Source organism: Macadamia integrifolia, chromosome 14, assembly GCF_013358625.1.
Source record: "Macadamia integrifolia cultivar HAES 741 chromosome 14, SCU_Mint_v3, whole genome shotgun sequence".
NCBI classification, from domain to species: Eukaryota; Viridiplantae; Streptophyta; class Magnoliopsida; order Proteales; family Proteaceae; genus Macadamia; species Macadamia integrifolia.
Window position 1 is genome coordinate 7739060 of NC_056570.1, and position 17758 is coordinate 7756817.

At 37.4% G+C, this 17758-nt stretch overlaps 1 protein-coding gene across 1 annotated transcript; it reads right to left on the reverse strand.

The window, feature by feature from the left end:
- Positions 1-404: 404 nt before the first annotated feature.
- LOC122060957 (D-inositol 3-phosphate glycosyltransferase) lies at positions 405-2364 on the reverse strand. Its single transcript, XM_042624088.1, is given in 2 exon segments — positions 405-1348; positions 1351-2364. Coding segments are annotated over 2 exon segments (1446 nt in total). The 5' UTR covers positions 1979-2364; the 3' UTR covers positions 405-530.
- Positions 2365-17758: the final 15394 nt, after the last annotated feature.

Here is a 17758-nt window from a genome sequence, read left to right on the forward strand (position 1 = left end):
GGTTAGAAGAACTATCCTTACAGAATGGATATCTTACACTAATATGGTCTCTGGTGAACTCATCTGAAACAGTACTCTTAGATGGGGAAAAATACCAGACTTCATTGGAAGTTGAAATCAGCAGAACTATCTAAAAGCTTGAAAACTACATCAGAGAGGTTTATACCTTCTCTGGTGTGAGTCCTCAACACTAACTCTTAGATGGGAGAATCTACACTTTCTTCATAGTTCCCCTTCTCTGAAATGCAAAACACCCGATCCGCTTGCTCAGGCCAGTACAGACTGATCACAAAGCTAAACAGGCCACTGAATCAGCTCCAGATTGACACGTTGGAGTGGGTTCCACTGAAGATGATGGGACCATAGAACTATCATCTGTCATATGATAACTAACTATTTAACAATTATAACAAAAAATACATATCTATATCCTCTTTAATATGTTGATTCACTTCACGTCCCTTGTGTCAGTGTAAGTAGTATGAAACAATAGTGTATTGACCTACATATTACAAGGGGTTTGTTTACTTCTAACAATCAGTTGGAAGGGGATATTGGCAATAATTTTTGTTTTTCATGCAGAGGAAGAACCGCTCATAGGCTGCAGCCATCTTTGTTGCGGTGAACAACGACAGTGCATATGCCCTGCATATCATACCTTTACTATGCAAAATGATTGGGCCATCTCTTATGACTGACTCCAAGGCCTCAATTAAAGAACCCACATTGGGAGAGAATGTGTACCCAAAGTCTTCATTCACCACTACCGTGCCTGTGATGCTTGGGAGTTTGGTTGCCAACACTGGCTTCCCACATTGCATCGCTTCCATCAGTGTCAGATCAAGCCCTTGAGGCCTCAAGGTAGGATTCACAAACACATCGAGTGCATTGTAGAACTCAGAGAGCTGTGAAGGATCTAGTTCTCCTAACACCTTAACTCTAGGACCGAAATCTGTATAACGTTTTTCCCAAGGCCCTGACCCAGATACAAGTAAAAATACTCCAGGGTGGTGTTTGCTTACTGATGAGAATGCTTCGTAGAGAAGTGGGTGTCCTTTGTCTCTCACCAACCGCCCTGTGACTCCTATCACCATGCTCACATTAGCAGGTATGCCATTTTGTTTCCGAAACTGTGCTCCAGCCACTGGATCATGAACAAACATTTTGTCGTCAACTCCATTGAGTATGACATGGACATTTCTTCTTGGGAGCTGATAAACATTAACTAGGGCCTCTTTGGCACTGTTGCTAATACATATGTGTTGTGTATAGCTAGGAAAGAACCTGATCTCATCGACTAGCCTTGGCATTGAATTGTGAAGTTCAGTATATGATCCTGGTGTAACTCTTGTGGCTCTGAGAGGAGCTCTTGGAACAACTTGGAATGCATGATTTCATACCATATCCCATGCCAGGTAACAGCCACCTTAGGTACCGTTTTTGCACGCCAATGTGGAAGAGACACGCTCTCGGTATGGACATAATCAAATGCCCCTGCCATGTTCTCCTGGTTGAAGATCTCAAATGCTAGGGAGCAATTGACAGAACCATGTTCGTTGGCCACAAAATGGACATGAAGATCACCATTTTGGATGTCCAGGTGATGCTGTCTATCAGAAGGGACGGTGAAGACATGGATCTCATGTCCTTTAGCTGCTAGAGCATTATATAGGGTTGAGGCATGGCGTTCCATTCCCCCAGGAGCTGCACCCATTGGCCAAGTCTTGGAGAAGACTGCAAGCTTCAGCTTCACAAAGGCTGGACCAAAGCAGAGTTTGTTCCATGGAAACTGGGCATCCAGAAGATCACCATGAAATTTTGCTTGCTGGGTTCTGGAGAATGGTTCCTGGAAGGACCCTATCAGAGGCACAAATAAAAGAAGAAAGTAGGTAGCGATGAGAACAAAGATGAGATAAGCTATAGACTTGATGGTTAGAATGGAGGGAGAGGTCTTGGAGGTCTGGTGCTTCAAGCCCATTGCCCTGAGTGATGGTGTGACGCTTCCTGTTGCAAGTAACTTGGGTATATGTTTATGGTTAAAGTAATGGAGATTCTTTATTAATCTCACACTGCACGATATAAAAAATGGAGTTGTTAAACTAGATTCGCTTCTGCATGCATTAAATGCTTTCTCCCCAAGTTGCTCGGGATCGCCTCGGAGCTTCCTCTAGATTCCAAGTCGTCTACTGCACATGGTGGCTAGTTCCAGTTTCCTTGAAGTCAATCCTTGATAGATATGCTACCTTGAACTCTTCAAGCCTACGTTTTGACTCTTCCGAAGTAGTGAGCCTTGGGATTCGTACTGTTTCGGCGGAACTACGAAAAGAAAAGACAAGGGGCCCGTTTGGTATCGTTCTAAAAAAACGTTTCTGGAGTTTTTTCGTTCTATTGAAACGAAAAAACGGAATCTTCTGTTTGGTGCATTTATGGTCCGTTTCTGTTTTTTTGGAACAAAAAGTGAAAAAAAAACTGAAAAAACGAGATTTGACGGAACTCCATTTTGGAGTTCCGTCTTCCCAGTTTCGTTCCATTTTAAAAAAAAAAAAAAAAAATTCCCGATAAAAATCTGAAATTTTAAAACACCATTTTTTCGTTTAAAAACTACGTTTTGACACAGAAACTGAAATTTTCGTTTTTGAAACGAAACGGCGTTTCTGGAACAAAACGATACCAAACAGGCCCAAGGATTCTTCCCGATGTTTGTTGAGGATAGGAAAGAAAAGAAAAGTAGAGAAAAAAAAAAACTGCCAAGTGCGTGCATAAATTTAAATTACTAAAGATGATAAGGAAGAAGTATGAGGATCATCTGTCGCGCGACACGTCATGTAGTGTAGATCCAAGGGCTGGGAGCACATTGGGCGAGTGGACACGTCTGAAGGCTCTCAGACATTAGATCTACGCTACACAGTGTAGCGCGTTACAAAGAAGCCTGATCCAAAGAAGAGTATGTTGACTCTAAGGCCTGTGTTAACGTCTTTACCAAGATTAATAATCACTTCTCGAGTGTTCGAAATCGAATACCAAAATTGGTACTGACCATTTAAAACTATAATCAATCTAATTATATATAAAAATCAGTACGATTTTGATATCAAGAAAATGAATTGCACAATATTGGTACCTAAGGCAAAATATTTCAATATGAACCAAATCATACTAAATTACCTATTTTCGAATTGAATCAATTATACACACGTATAGTAATTATGTAATATGTTTCTAAGTATATGTTATATATTTATCTTATATATTATATATGACATATGATTATTGAAACCCTATAAAAACCGAAACCAGTAAGGAACCATTTCTAAAACTGCATGACAACTGTACTAGAATCAAACCAAGTCAGTACGGTTTCAGTATTTAAAAAACATTCAAGTTCTCGGTACGGTATGGTTTTGGTTTCTCCTTTCTATCTCATGTACCAAACCGAGACCGTACCGATTGACACCCTTAGTCTAGATCCATGGCCGCTCTTCGCTATTCCATCAAGCTCAACCAGAAGCCCTACATGCTTACCCCTTGTTAGTCCATCAAACTCAAAAAATCCCTTCAAGCTTGGCGATGCTACAAATAGGGTAGTGGCAATGTGTTGATAATTGTAGTCTGATTATCTTTCATTAGCTAATAACTGATGTGCGAGTAGACCTATATACAAATGGGATCCACAGTTAGATGGAAACTCTATCTAATAAGAAGAGATGTTACACTTAGGATTTTAATATCACATGTGGGAGTTATATTATGACTCAATATCACATATAATGGATATGGACTATAGTACAAATTTTAGTAGAGGATAGGGTTGTCTACATATAGAATTCTAGTCAAGTAGGAGTCTTGACGAGTTAAATAGTTTAGTGACCATTGAAACTGTGCTGAAACAATGCTAGTAATTTTCTTATTTTTTTCTTTGTTCCTCACAAACACCGAAGGGAGGTAGCGTTCCTCTCTCTCTCTCTCCTCCATGTGCTTACCTCAACCTTTTTTTTCTCTTTTAACTGGCCTCACTTGGCAACACGTCCCATTATTTCATTTTATTTTTTACTCTTCAAAATTTATTTTATTTTAACTTTGATTATTTTTTAAAATTAAAAAAAAAAATCAAAAGAAGTTAAGAAAAGCTTAAATCGTGGAGAAATGAGATAAGGTCTTTTGCATATCCATCTTTGTTCCAACACCCAACTCCTGTGAGGGTTTTTCTATCACGAAGTAAGTCCACACTAAATCTATTTTCCTCTTTCTTTCTTTCTTTTGGTAAAAGTGAACTTATTCATTGATATAAGAACATCCTAAAATTGGATTACAAGGATCCACCAACCACAGAGTGAAAATAAACCAAATTGTCGTACATATCATCGTCATGGCCTTCCTAGCTAAGGAATCAGACACATTGTTGATTTTCTTAGAAATAAATTGAAAAGAACATGCTTGAAAATAAGAAGAGAGATAGTGTATATAACATAGGCTAAACAAATAAAGGAATAGAGGCCTTTCGAAACCTTGGTAGTGAGTATTCTAACCTTACTACTTTGTTCCACTAAAGCACAGTAGGTATAATCATATTTGTGTGCACAAACCCCTATGGGAACCCCCTCCCTAATTGGGCAAGGGCATTGAAGAAACCAAGTCAAGACAAGTGTAGTAAGGACCACTAGTCGACCAACCTACCAGTGGGTCTTACTGTCTGAATAGAGTTATCGGATATGGGAACCGGCATATCACAGTCACACTTTTTGATAAAGTTCCCCATGTATGGTTTACCCCTTCTAGCACCCAATTGATGACTTATAGAGTCAAAGTGGTGGGTCCACATGGTCTCACAAGTTAATTAATAAGATGGGATATTTTGGCCAGGCTACTCTATTAATTCCAGTTTGACACTGAGAGGGGGGTGAACAGTGTCTACAAAATCCTTCCCAAAAATGTCTGTTTCACACTATCATATTTTTGTCCACCTTGCACCACTCAGTGGTCAGGTCTACCAGACAAACATATCCATCATGCACACATTCATAATCCATGCATTCCAAGTCCAATATACAAGCATATACAAATGGCACAAGATATATGCGGTTTGGCTCACTGCCTATTCCACAGAGCAATACCCTTTCTAAGATTTGTATTTTGCTCAATACTCACCTAGCTTGGGATTGTTTTAATAGTCCAGGTGCTATGACACCTACTTCAACCTAAGATAGTACTCAGGTTACCCTTACAATGTATATGATGAGAAATATGAGTACATGTCCCTCCCCTTACAATCAATATCTTAGGTTATATAACTTTAATAAACTAGGCCATACAAAATAGTACTTGGTGAGCAAAGATTACCTCTCTTGACTAGTAAGGGGTGGAGAGCTTCATTGAGATTCTCATATACACTGAAATCTTCAACTTTCCATTTTTTTGGTTAATCTTGAACCTTCAAGAGGAGAAAATGTTGTCTTTTTCTTCTTCATCTATCACACACAAGGAGCTTCTTTGTCTTTAATGAACTTGATGGAAAATCTTGAACCTTCAAAAGTAGAAAAAAGATGGTCCATCTTCTTTTTCTTCTCCTTCTTCGTCTTCTTCTATCATACACAAGGAGCTTCTTTGTCTTTAATGAGCTCCAAAATCGATCTCCAACCTTCATAGCCTTTAATGACTTCTCAGGCTTGGTGGTGATGGTACTGAAGCATTCAATGCACCAAAATCTTCAAATAAGGGGTTTTCTCAAGATTTGGATATGAGAGCATACAAACACTTAGGCTCCGTTTGGTATCGTTCTAAAAAAACATTTCTGGAGTTTTTTCGTTCTATTGGAACGAAAAAACGGAATCTTCTGTTTGGTGCACTTATGGTCCGTTTCTGTTTTTTTGGAACAAAAAGTGAAAAAAAAAAAACTGAAAAAATGAGATTGGAAGGAACTCCATTTTGGAGTTCCGTCTTCCCAGTTTCGTTCCATGTTACAAAAAAAAAATTTCCGATAAAATTCTGAAATTTTGAAACTCCATTTTTTCGTTTAAAAACTGCATTTTGACACAGAAACTGAAATTTCTGTTTTTGACACGAAATGGTGTTTCTGGAACAGAAACGATACCAAACGGAGCCTTGGTCTATTCTTCTATTTTCTCGTCTTTTCTCTTCTAGGGGTTTTCTTTTATTTGTTCTTCAAGCAATTATGAAATAAATCCCTAAAATTCATTTAAGAAGATCCAACAAAAGCCCCAAAATCGTGTCTAGTTTAACCACCTAGTTCAGACTAGAATCTACTTTGACAAATTGACCTAACCTCAATGCAGGAAGCATAACTTTTTATATATAATTCCTAATGAACTGATTCATATTTCTTCTTAAATAGACTATTATAGGGACATCCCCTCTCTTTCACCAAATTAGACTTAGACCACCTACTGTCAGTCACTGTTAAGGAATATACCTTATATGTTGATGTCAGCTACTATATTTTATTTTAAATACCAAAATACCCTTACTTAATGTGAAGTACCTAAAATGCCCATGTAATAATTCCCACCACAAATCATCTACCCCACAGCCATTTCGCCGTCAGCTTGTCCATCCAGCTCACATAGTCTCCGGCAACCCACATTCACCGTCTTCCAGGCATACACTCCGTCATCCTGGACAAGATCCTCCACCTCCACACCACCCACACCCCTCACTTTCTTGGCTTACACTGTATAACATCTTCATTTGAAATTCATGGCAAACAAATCCGGTGGAATTTTTGTTTAGTGTTGCGAAGCTCTTCTTTACCATCTCTAACTGAACAAAATAGTTCCATATAAATGCTCCTGTTTAACTTGTCCCAATTGCAAGCACTAAACTCCAAAATCTAAATTGCAAGTCAAGAATCAAAATAGGAGGACAATTGAGATCTTCTCCTTAAGAGAGATTAGGTGTGGATATGAACTGATCCCAAGTGGGTATTCATTGGTAGGATTCAAACCGAAGTTGATATCTGATCTTCAACGGAATGTGGAGATGGTATTGATTGGCAAGATCAATCTGGAGTGTGTTAATCAGTGGTGGGATTCTATGGGAAACTGATATTCACTTATAGGATTTGAAGTTTGGCGAGGCCAATTAATCCGTGAGAAGATTTCAAGATCGTCGGATAAACGCTACAAATTACCAGTTACGGAGAAGACAGTTTTGCTGCGATCGTGAAATAGGAAGATTGTTTCTTGTATATCAAGCGATTGAAGATGGAAAGAAGGGGGAAAACTCCGTCAGAGTATTGGTAACCAGGCGGTGGTCTCAAATTTCATCTGCTAGGTTTGTTCGGCTGCGAATGGAAGGCCTGCAACGTTCCATTGGTGCCAATATGAAGGACCAAGTGCTCTCTCTAGTTCAGAACATTGTCGTGTTGGAAGCTGAAGAAAGCACCAAGCTAGTCCAGCAGATCCAAGCCATCGTGCCATACAACAAAGGGGGGTTTGCGGAGATCTCCCACGGTGCGGAGGGTAGCTGCAGCTGCGGCGCAGACTTCTGGGTAGCGGAGGGAAGGGTGGTCATGGAGGAGGTTATGCACAGGGATGATGTTATAGGGATCTTTCTCTGGTGGGGCTATTGGGGCAGAGGGTGGTGGTGGCGCTCCTCCGGCAAGGCACCTCTCACGATGTCCAAATTACCGTTGTTGTTGCCTTGCTTAACCTCGCAACTGACCATGAAAAGGTTCAGGCAATCACCAGAGAGCAGGGGATTTCGGTGATTGTGTGGGCCCTCTAAAGGTTCAAGCAAGGAGAATGAGAATCCAAAGATGAAGCTCCGCTGCTTTTCATGGTTTGGGGATGAAGACGATGGAGGTTCTTTTTCCGGCATTGGTGTGGCTTGATATCAAGGCATCGGATGACGGATTCTATCATCAATAAAATGCTCAAAAGAGAGAGAGAAAGAGGGAGCCGATGACGTGAAGAGATTGACGACCGCGAACAGTAGAACCTCATAAAAGCTCAGGTTGCTCTTGATACAGAAAAAGAAGTGTTAAGGGCTAAATTGTCATATATCAGCATAACTTAACAGAGACTGACGGCAGGAGGTCTGAGTCTAATTTGGTGAAAGAGAGGGGGTGTCCCTCTAATATTGACATTCTCCAGGGGGTGGCATTGTAAATTACCCTTCTTTTTTTATACAGATAGAAGACTCAAAGAACTACATTTCTCATGTTATACCTTCAACTCAAATGCACTATAAAGATCTAAAAAATGGAATTGAACCTAAAGATGTGTAAGATATTGCCTACTTAGCATACATGTTGACTTGAAGAACATGTTGTAACTTCTACTCCGATATCTGATCGATGCGATTTAAATTGCTTTAAATTCACAGTTCAAAAATCTAAAAGTTATATGTGCATGTCTCTTACTAAATATTTCTTCCAGGTTTCCAAAAATGCACTCGAATGTTTTGTCATTGTATAAACCAATCATTTCTTCACTTTAATTAAGAGTCCTTCACACACTACTTCCACTTCACACATGCAACATGTGACATGCCTTTGAGCACTTTCATAACAACATAGTACACAACCTCATCATCGTCTCTGGCCACCTCATCACTAACACTTAGCTAAGGTTGCCAACAAGGACAACCAATATACAACAATCTCTCCCTTCAAAGTTTGTGCAACCTTCTCATCACTTGTCTAATAAAACTTATTGAGAACATGCTCCCCCTAAATATGGAATCTCCAAACTTATTCTCACCCAACATGCACCAATCTCCCCATGTATTGATGAGGAATCTCTCTCCACCTTTGACAACAAAGACAAAGGGTGTTGTTAGGGATATTCCCACACTCCTATAGTTGGTTTTGATGGTAACAAACATATGAAAGTATTTCACAATTTGTCTTTAAGCATTGTTTTGTAGAGACTTCATATCAAAGATTGAATCTGATGAATGGAAGGAAGAAATAAAGATTGAAGTCATCAAATGAGGTGTGTCAACAAGTTGGTATCAATGCTTGAAGAAGATATCATAAGAATTCAAGCTTCAAGATGTCAAGCTCAAAGTCATGGAATTGCAAACAAGAAAAATAGAAGAAAAAGTATCAAGAGTAGAAGTCAAGATAAAGACTTTAAGGTTCAAGTGGAGAAGAGACCTCTAGGATAGAATGATTATTTATATGTAATCTATAAACTTCCATATATATGTGCACACACCTCATGCATTGCATAACATCATACTAAAATGACCGTAGGACATACCTTGACCAAGTATGAAAGTCCCAAAGTGGTTAGAAACATATTAGGAAAAATATGTTCTAGTAATATTCTGTGAAAACCACAATGACCTGACTTAAGGGCATTTTGGGTAACCTTAAAATTAGTATCAAGATATGAACCCTTCATGAAAGTTGTAGAAAATCTAGTCATGATTTCAATGCAACTAATTTTAGATTAATCCAAGGTCAAACAAAAAAATTATGGTCAAAACACTAATGACTAGTCAGTATAAACAAAGACTAAACGGCAACTGCCGGATCGAAGCGACAACTGTCGGATCAAAGCGGCAACTGCCGGATCGAAGCGGCAACTGTCAGATCGAAGTGGCAACTGTTGCTTGATCTCTGTGATCTGTTTTCCATTAGATAATGGTAATAGAGACCATCCGACAACTTTTTGATGGAATCGGCAATTGAACCGGCTTGTCGGATGTTTCAGATCGAATGAATTCCCCCAATGGCTATATAACAGCTATATTCTGAGTCTAATGGCTACTTCTATTCAAATGGACCTGAAAGCGACAACTGTGGGTTGGAAGCAACAACTGTCGATTGGAAGCAACAACTGTCGATTGAGAAAATTTCTATCCGTTAGACACAATTTCAAACTCCTCTCTTATCCCACTCACTCTATAAATAGCCCACATTAATGAACAATAGAACACCATTGATTACTACAAATCCAAGTACATTTATTGGGCATTAGAATGAAGAGAAGGAAGTTATATGGTTGAGTTCTAGCCTTGCTATTTGAGCATATCTTCAAAGAAGAACTCAACTCTCTCTACACAAGTCTTCTCCATTATTTAGCATTCTACAAGCATTGAGAAGACAACAAGGTGCATTCTTATATATCATTGCATTTTATACATGCACCGCACGAGGTAACTCAAAACTTTATTCCACTTCTCTCTTTTACACTTGTCTAAACTGTACTTAGGCTAGTGTAGGATACTCTTGTCCTAACAAGATTGTAAAGGTGCTTCTCTACCTATAAATGAGATTGTAAGGTGCCTCTCGACCTTAAACGAGATTGTAAGGTACCTCTCGACCTTAAAGGAGACTGTAAGGTGCCTCTCGACCTTAAAGGAGATTGTAAGGTGTCTCTCTACCTGTAAAGGGAATTGTAATGTGTCTCTCTACCTATAAAGGGGATTGTACGGACACTCTTATCCTTAAAAGATTATAAAGGTTTTCCTCCCTACCTACTGTACTAAAAGGGAAGTGCTAGCGGAATACCTTACAAGTGAAATTTATAGGGAGTGACTAGACTCGGATTGAGTCGAACCACTATAAACCTTGGTGTTGTGTGATTATGTTTATTTCACTTATTCCACAGTTTTAATTTACAATCACATTTGGGAACCATTAATCAAAAAAGTTTAAATTTCACTAGCATAAACCTATTCAACCCCCTCTAGGTTCTTTCAGGTGTCAAGGCTCCCCCTACTCCAATCCTATAATTGAACACTTCGAGTCATAACTCAATGTTTTTCTCGAAGTCACTCAAAACTGTCTTTTGAAAGAGCCTTAGTGAAGATGCCTGCAATTTTATTTGCAGTGGGCATAAACTCCAATATTGCTTCTCCTTCCATCACCTTGTCTTTCAAAAAATGATATCCTATATCAATAGGTTTGATTCTTGAATGTTGCACTGGATTCTTAAAGATGTTGGTTGCACTCATATCGTCAATCATTATTGCCATTGGTTCATCACTGTGAATGTAAAAAAAAAAAAAAAAAAAAATTTGTCTCTTCATCCAAATGACTAAGTACAACTAGCTATTGCTACTATGTACTCTGCCTCTGCTGTTGAAAATAAAACTGACTCTTACTTCTTGCTATTCCATGCAACTAAGCTTTCCCCCAAAAAGGAATGCACTGACATTAGTATTTTTTCTGTCATCAATGCTATTAGCTCAATCTGCATATGAGAGTTCTGTGAGAGTAAAACTGATAGTCTTTGCATACCACAACCCATACTCCATTCTCCCCTCTAGATAGCTCAATATCCTCTTTACTGATAATAAGTGATCTTCCTTAGGACTAGCTTGAAATCGTGCCACTAAGAAAACCAGTTGAATAATGTTAGGCCTATAACCTGTAGTGAGGAAATATTTGGCGAAAACACTTTAAATTTGTAGCGAAATCATGGTTTACTATTGTAAGAAAAAGATAACTAATATTGAAATCGCAAAATGAACCCTACTATCAAATCATTCATTTAACTATCCAACTAATTTTGAGTAGTAAACAAGGACATCAATGGAAACATTATTACAGTTTATAAATCAATTTTCATATTCTAACCTCATATTCATTGATTTGTAAAAATTTCCCTTATAAGATAAATATTCTCACTAGTATTGTAAAAAATGGACAATCAATTAACCTATTTATAACTTTATAATCATTTTTTATTGGTTTCATTTGGTACGATTTCGGTTTGGTTATTGGTCAATTCGGTTTGGTCCAGTTTTCAACCGGTCCGATCATACCTTAGTCCAAAACCAATTCAATAAGGATCGATGTCAAGTGTGCTAGCAGATAGCACCAATAGGAACAAATGATGAAGTATCATTCATGAAGGATATGAGGGTCATTTCAGAAAAAGGGAAGAGTGAGATAGGCACAATGGGTGCTAGCATACTTGATATTGGCGGCATACCCAACCTTTTCCCATATATAAATATATATATATATATATATATATATATGTATACAGAGTAAAATTAGTCAACGGAAAGCTGAGAAAGCTAGACACTTGGTAAATATTGATTGTAAAATCATGAGCAGATGAGAGGTATGGGTTGGAAACATGTTTTTGGTATTTTATGAAAAACTTTCTCTCTTTTNTTCTCATCATACTCTTTTTCGACAAATGAAGAGGCCCCTAAGGCTTACGCAAAAAAACATGAAGATGAGTTCTTACCTAAACACTATAATCGATTTATATTAATGGATGACTCAGATTAACAACAATCATATCAATAATTCAGAGTTAATGCAATGCCTATATATGTTCTAGGTTTAGATTAAATGTACTTGAGTGTATATATATCATACTATTATATAAAAACACGAAGTGGCAAATATTTTACTTGACAATTTTACCCTTTTTTCTTTATTAACCTTTTTTTTCCATTCTTTTAAATTATCGATGCCCCTTTATATTTTTATATTTTTTATAATACTTAAAATCTCCTTTTGTTTTGAAACTCTTACCTGTCTCTCTTTCTCTCTATCCCTTCTACTTTCCTTAATTCTTGTTTTAAAAATCTCTCTCTCTCTCTCTCTCTCTCTCTCTCTCTCTCCTTTTTGTATTAAAAATCTCTCCCTCTCTCTTGGTTTCTCTTCCTTTCTTTTCTTTAGTTGCACATACATAGGATCGGTCCACATACATAGGCTCTCCTTCACAGAGACCCTATGCGTACATAACATCGATTTCAACAGCTTGGAAGTCAAGAAGAACATCTAACGATATATGTGAACTTGGCTGGACCCATTCAGATGATTCTTCAGATGATGCTGCAGTTAATGAATCGAAACTTGGCCCCTCCCTGAAGCCTCTGTGCACTTCTCTCTACGACAGTTGTCTTTAGGGTTCTTCAAAATTCCAAAAATTAGTTCGAAACCCTTGTTATTATATCCATAGGGATGATCTCTCTCTCTCTCTCTCTCTCTCTCTCTCTCTCTCATGTCTGTGTTAGTTCCTATGATTCCCTTTCCTTTCTTATTATTCGTAAATTGAAGATTTCTATTTTTAGTTTCAATTTCTGTTGAGGAATAATATACTTGGTTGACACAGCAGGTTTAGAATTTCATATTCTTTATCAACACTTGCGAGAATTTTATTTTCTTTATTCCCTTAATACAAGGTTCTGAAATGGCTTTCTAGTTCCGTTCCACAACAGATAGATATATGATTCTCATAAAGATGAAACTTGGACAGGTAAATCTATTGGGAGAGTTTGTCATTCCTCTTGCACTTTATGTTTGTATTACCTTTTCTTTTATGTGGAGTGTACTTCTTGAGTTGCGACTCTTATAGATCACAGTATTGGAATTTTCTTGGATAAAATTAGATTGCCAAGAATCTCCAAAGCAAGACGATTAGGAGGGCTTGTCTTCTAAAGATAATAAACCAATTAGGAAACATGTCATCTCTTTGCAAGCTCTCGATTTTAGGAGGTGAAAGGGGAACATTCAATGAAATTTGGGTAGGTCAAACCGTGTAGAGAAGTTGAAATTATTCCAATCAGGTGGGAACTAAACTGCTTGGTTCTCTAAACTCAGCTTTGATGCATGCACACTGGCTAATTATTTATGAAAACTGGGTTGGACTTTGGAACAATGATCTGAGATTAAATGGATTAATGTCAATTTCTAATGCAACTATGAATGCTCTGATTCAATGAATCACCTGATGTAGGATTTGATGGATGCCTCAAGATGGCCTTCCAAGAGAACAACCTGAAGAAGACAAAGAAGTGTAAGAAATAACAGTTTTTTTTTAAGAGAATACCATCATTAAAAAGAAAGAAAAGATAATAGATTTGCTGAGATACAACTGCCGGGTCTTTAGAAGAAATAGTAGAATTTAGATCCAAAATTCATCAATATTATTTTTCATGTATACTTTTAAAAAATTTCTATGTACACTAAGTCCCCATAAGTTAAAGATGATAAATAACAGATTGCATACTTATATTTTTCAGTTATATGTTAAATTCAAGATGATAGATGTCAAATACAATAAACATCTTTTCCCCATAACTTTAATATCTTTTTCTTCTTCTTCTTCTTCTTCTTCTTCTTTTTGGAGATTTACAAATACATTGATACATCTATACAGTCGTACATGCAATGCATCATATCCTATTCCGTTATTTTGTTGTTGAGGTTTCATGCCTAACTACAATAATATATTCAATTTCATGCTCAAGTAAAATAATATTTTCATCAAATTAAAATGCCTTCAAATGCATTGTACTTTTAATGACCTCCATTTCTAAAAGTGTTGCTTTTACGTAACATATATTACACTGAGAGTGGATATGAACAATGGACAAGATATACTACCAAATAGGACATAAATCAAAATAATTCCTTAATTCCCTTTCTCCAGGAGCTCTCCTCTTCTATCTAATCCCTATCTCCCCTCTTCTTTTTTCCATTCTATCCCTCTCTTCCACACTTGCAATTTTTGTCCACACAAGCATGCGAAAAAAAAATGTTTGACCACGTACATTTGCACGTGTTTTTTTACTACTATGTATATATATATATATAAATATGTTCAAGCACTTAAACTTTTTCTTTTTATTTAGGAAAATTTACAACGCCAGCCCCTAGGGAATGCCACTATTATAAGAACACTCCATTTGTTTCACCAAATTAGACTTAGATACCTATCATCAGTCATTGTTAAGGAATATACCTTATATGTTGATGTTAGCTATTATATTTTATTTTAAATACCAAAATGCCCTTACTAAATATGAAGTACCTAAAATACCCAAACCCACTCTGTTTCTTCCAATTCCAATTCTAATTCTAATTTGCTATACCCAAGTCGTACTCAGTCGTGTTGCCGCAGATAGGCGTTTGAAGGCGTAAAGGTATTGATAGTAGGCGGGATTGACAATAGGATATATTGACCAGAGACCCTTATTGACTCGAACCTCTAAAGCATGGTTTCATACTTTCGCTCCAGTTCAAGAAGATCTTCATCTTCTGAGGTTAGCACATCCGGAAGAACTCAAGACTCAGTCCACAATTCCGAAGAAGTGGTTTTTCGTAGCCTTGAATTAGCTATAAATAATTATACCATTCCTAAAATAACTGAATCCAAGGTATATCATAAATGCACTTTCGCATTTCATAGTGACTATGTTATTAAGACATGCGAAAGCACACATACTCTTACTTCTGATCAAGAGCAAATTCAACTTTTGACTAGCTCCCAGATTCAGAGGCATAGAGAGCGTGGATTTAAGTTTATCCACATAGGCCTAGTTCAGGTCGCCCTAAAACCCTTAACTCTCCCAGGGTTAAATAGTGTTGTTTTTGCTACCATTAGAGATGCAATGATGAATAATTTTAACGAATCTCTGATAGGTGTTGTTGAAACCAGCCTCTGTGAATGACCTATCTATTTTCAAAGCCGACCAAGTTTATCCATGTCCCTCACAAATCCAAATATATTAATGGTACTGTTATTACCTTAAGGACATATGGATACGATATTCTCCCAGGAACTCAGAATATTACTATAATTTATCGTATCTATTACAAGGCAATGACCACATGTGCACTTAATGCCAAGGTTATAGATCCAAAGGGTCAAACCGTCTGTTTTCAAGCCAATTCTGAAAGATCTCAAGTTTTTGTGCCCCGATGTATCAGATGGTCAGAAATTAATCTTCCTGACTTTTGGACTTTAACCTCTGTGGCTCAACCTCTATCACCTATGAGAACTTCTCCATCATACATCAGTCAGCTTCCTTCTGGTAATGTTGAACTTACTTTCGACCGTAGATCTCATGATTCAAGAAGATCTACCTCTTCTGTAATTTCTTCTTCTTCTGAATATCCTTTGTTTCAAGCACCTTCTCGTGCTTCTACTTCTAGAGTTCAGAATGACAATTATGATGGAATTATAAATCTTCAGGGTACTAATCGTACACCTTTATAGGTTAACCAACCTGTTTATGGTCCTATGCAAAGAGAACAATCCCAGGCTCAATTTTAGCCTTCTCCTGCTCCTCTTAATAGGGAATATAGGTCTTCTTCCCCAACTCTTTCTGATATGCAAGCTCAATCAGGAATCCAGATGCTCCACATCACAGAAGAACCCAAATTCCAAATTAATAAGAAATTCCTAATTCAGGAGTACAAATCCGCTAAGAACGAAGGAAAAAGAAAACTCTTTGAAGAACATTATCCTTCTGATTCTAAGCGAAAAGAGCTTCATGAGAAATGGGTTTCTCATATGAAAACTCATCAAATAAACATTCCTCTTTTCTAGTGGTTAAAACTTTATCTTCTTAATAACTCCTCTAACCCTCATCAGATTAGTGAGATTAAGAAGGTAACAACCACTTATGTCTCTAAGGATGGAACTGAAATTGAATATGTTCATCTTCCATTTCAAGCCTTAAAAATAGGTGGAAACAAAATGGTTGTTCCTCTTAAAATTTCTAGCCATACCTCTGCTGCTATAACTGAATTTCATCTTAGTCAAGTTATTGAACAAAATAACTTTAGTAATCTTTGTCTTCAGTCTATTGGAAGCCAAACTGATCGTATTGAGACGATAGTAGACTCTTTAAAAATCTCTAATCCGTCTACGTCTCATGCTAAAATTGAGCATGTTTGGCCAACTTTTGCTTCTCAACCTAAAAGCACTCCAAAAGAATCCACTTCTCAACCAAGAAGTAACCAGTCTGTCTTATTTAAACCTCCTCCAACCCTGGATATTCCAAAACATAAAATTGAAAAATATGTGGCTAACATTCTTGATGAGATTGTTATCCGAATCCAAAAGATCCAAGTCTCTAAGGGAAAATTAGAAGACAGTTAGGCCCTGACTCTTTCTCTTGCCGAACCCTCTGATTCTGAAATAGAGTTAGCAGAGAAAAAATTTCAGTCTATGCTACCTCAACAGGCAGCAGTTCCTGAGTCTCTTCCTCAACTAAATCAAGTTATGAGAAGAGCTTGAAAAATTATGCCTACCGCTCCTGTAAACTATTATTACCCTCGACCTTCTCCTGTCGACCTTCAATTTGAAGTAGAAGGAGAACCTGCCAATTTTATAATCGATGGTAATACTATTTTTGAGTGGAATATTGATAGTTTATCTGAATATCAAATCATTAATCTCCTGAAACAGATGCTTATGTATGCCACAGCGGTAAAACTAAATCATTCATCTGATTCAGATGTTGCTAAAATTATAGCAACCGGATTTTCTGGCCAACTCCGTGGTTGGTAGGATTTTTATCTATCTGAAGAAGTTAGACAGCAGATTATAAATGTTGTGATTCGTATTCCGCAACAGCTCACTGAACAATTAACTGATGGTTATTTTTCCCAGTGAACTGTTTATGTCGACCAAGAAGATGCGGTTAATACTTTGGTCTATACTATAACTCTTCATTTTGTTGGACCAGCTAAAATTCTAGCTGATCGAACAAGAGAACAACTAATGAATCTTCGTTGTCCTACACTATCTCATTATAGATGGTATAGAGACGTCTTTTTTGCTAAAGTCTTTTCTAGAGAGGACTGCAACAATTCTATATGGAAAGAAAAGTTCATCTCTGGTCTCCCTCCTTTATTTGCTGAAAAGGTAAGGTATAGACTTAAAGAAATGCAAAATGGTACTATTCCTTTCGAGCAATACATCTACGGGGAATTATCTGCTGAAATATGCAATGAAGGACGTCAACTCTGCATAGACCTCAAACTCAAGAAACAACTGTCTAAAGAGAGACAAGCTAGATTTCGAGAACTTAG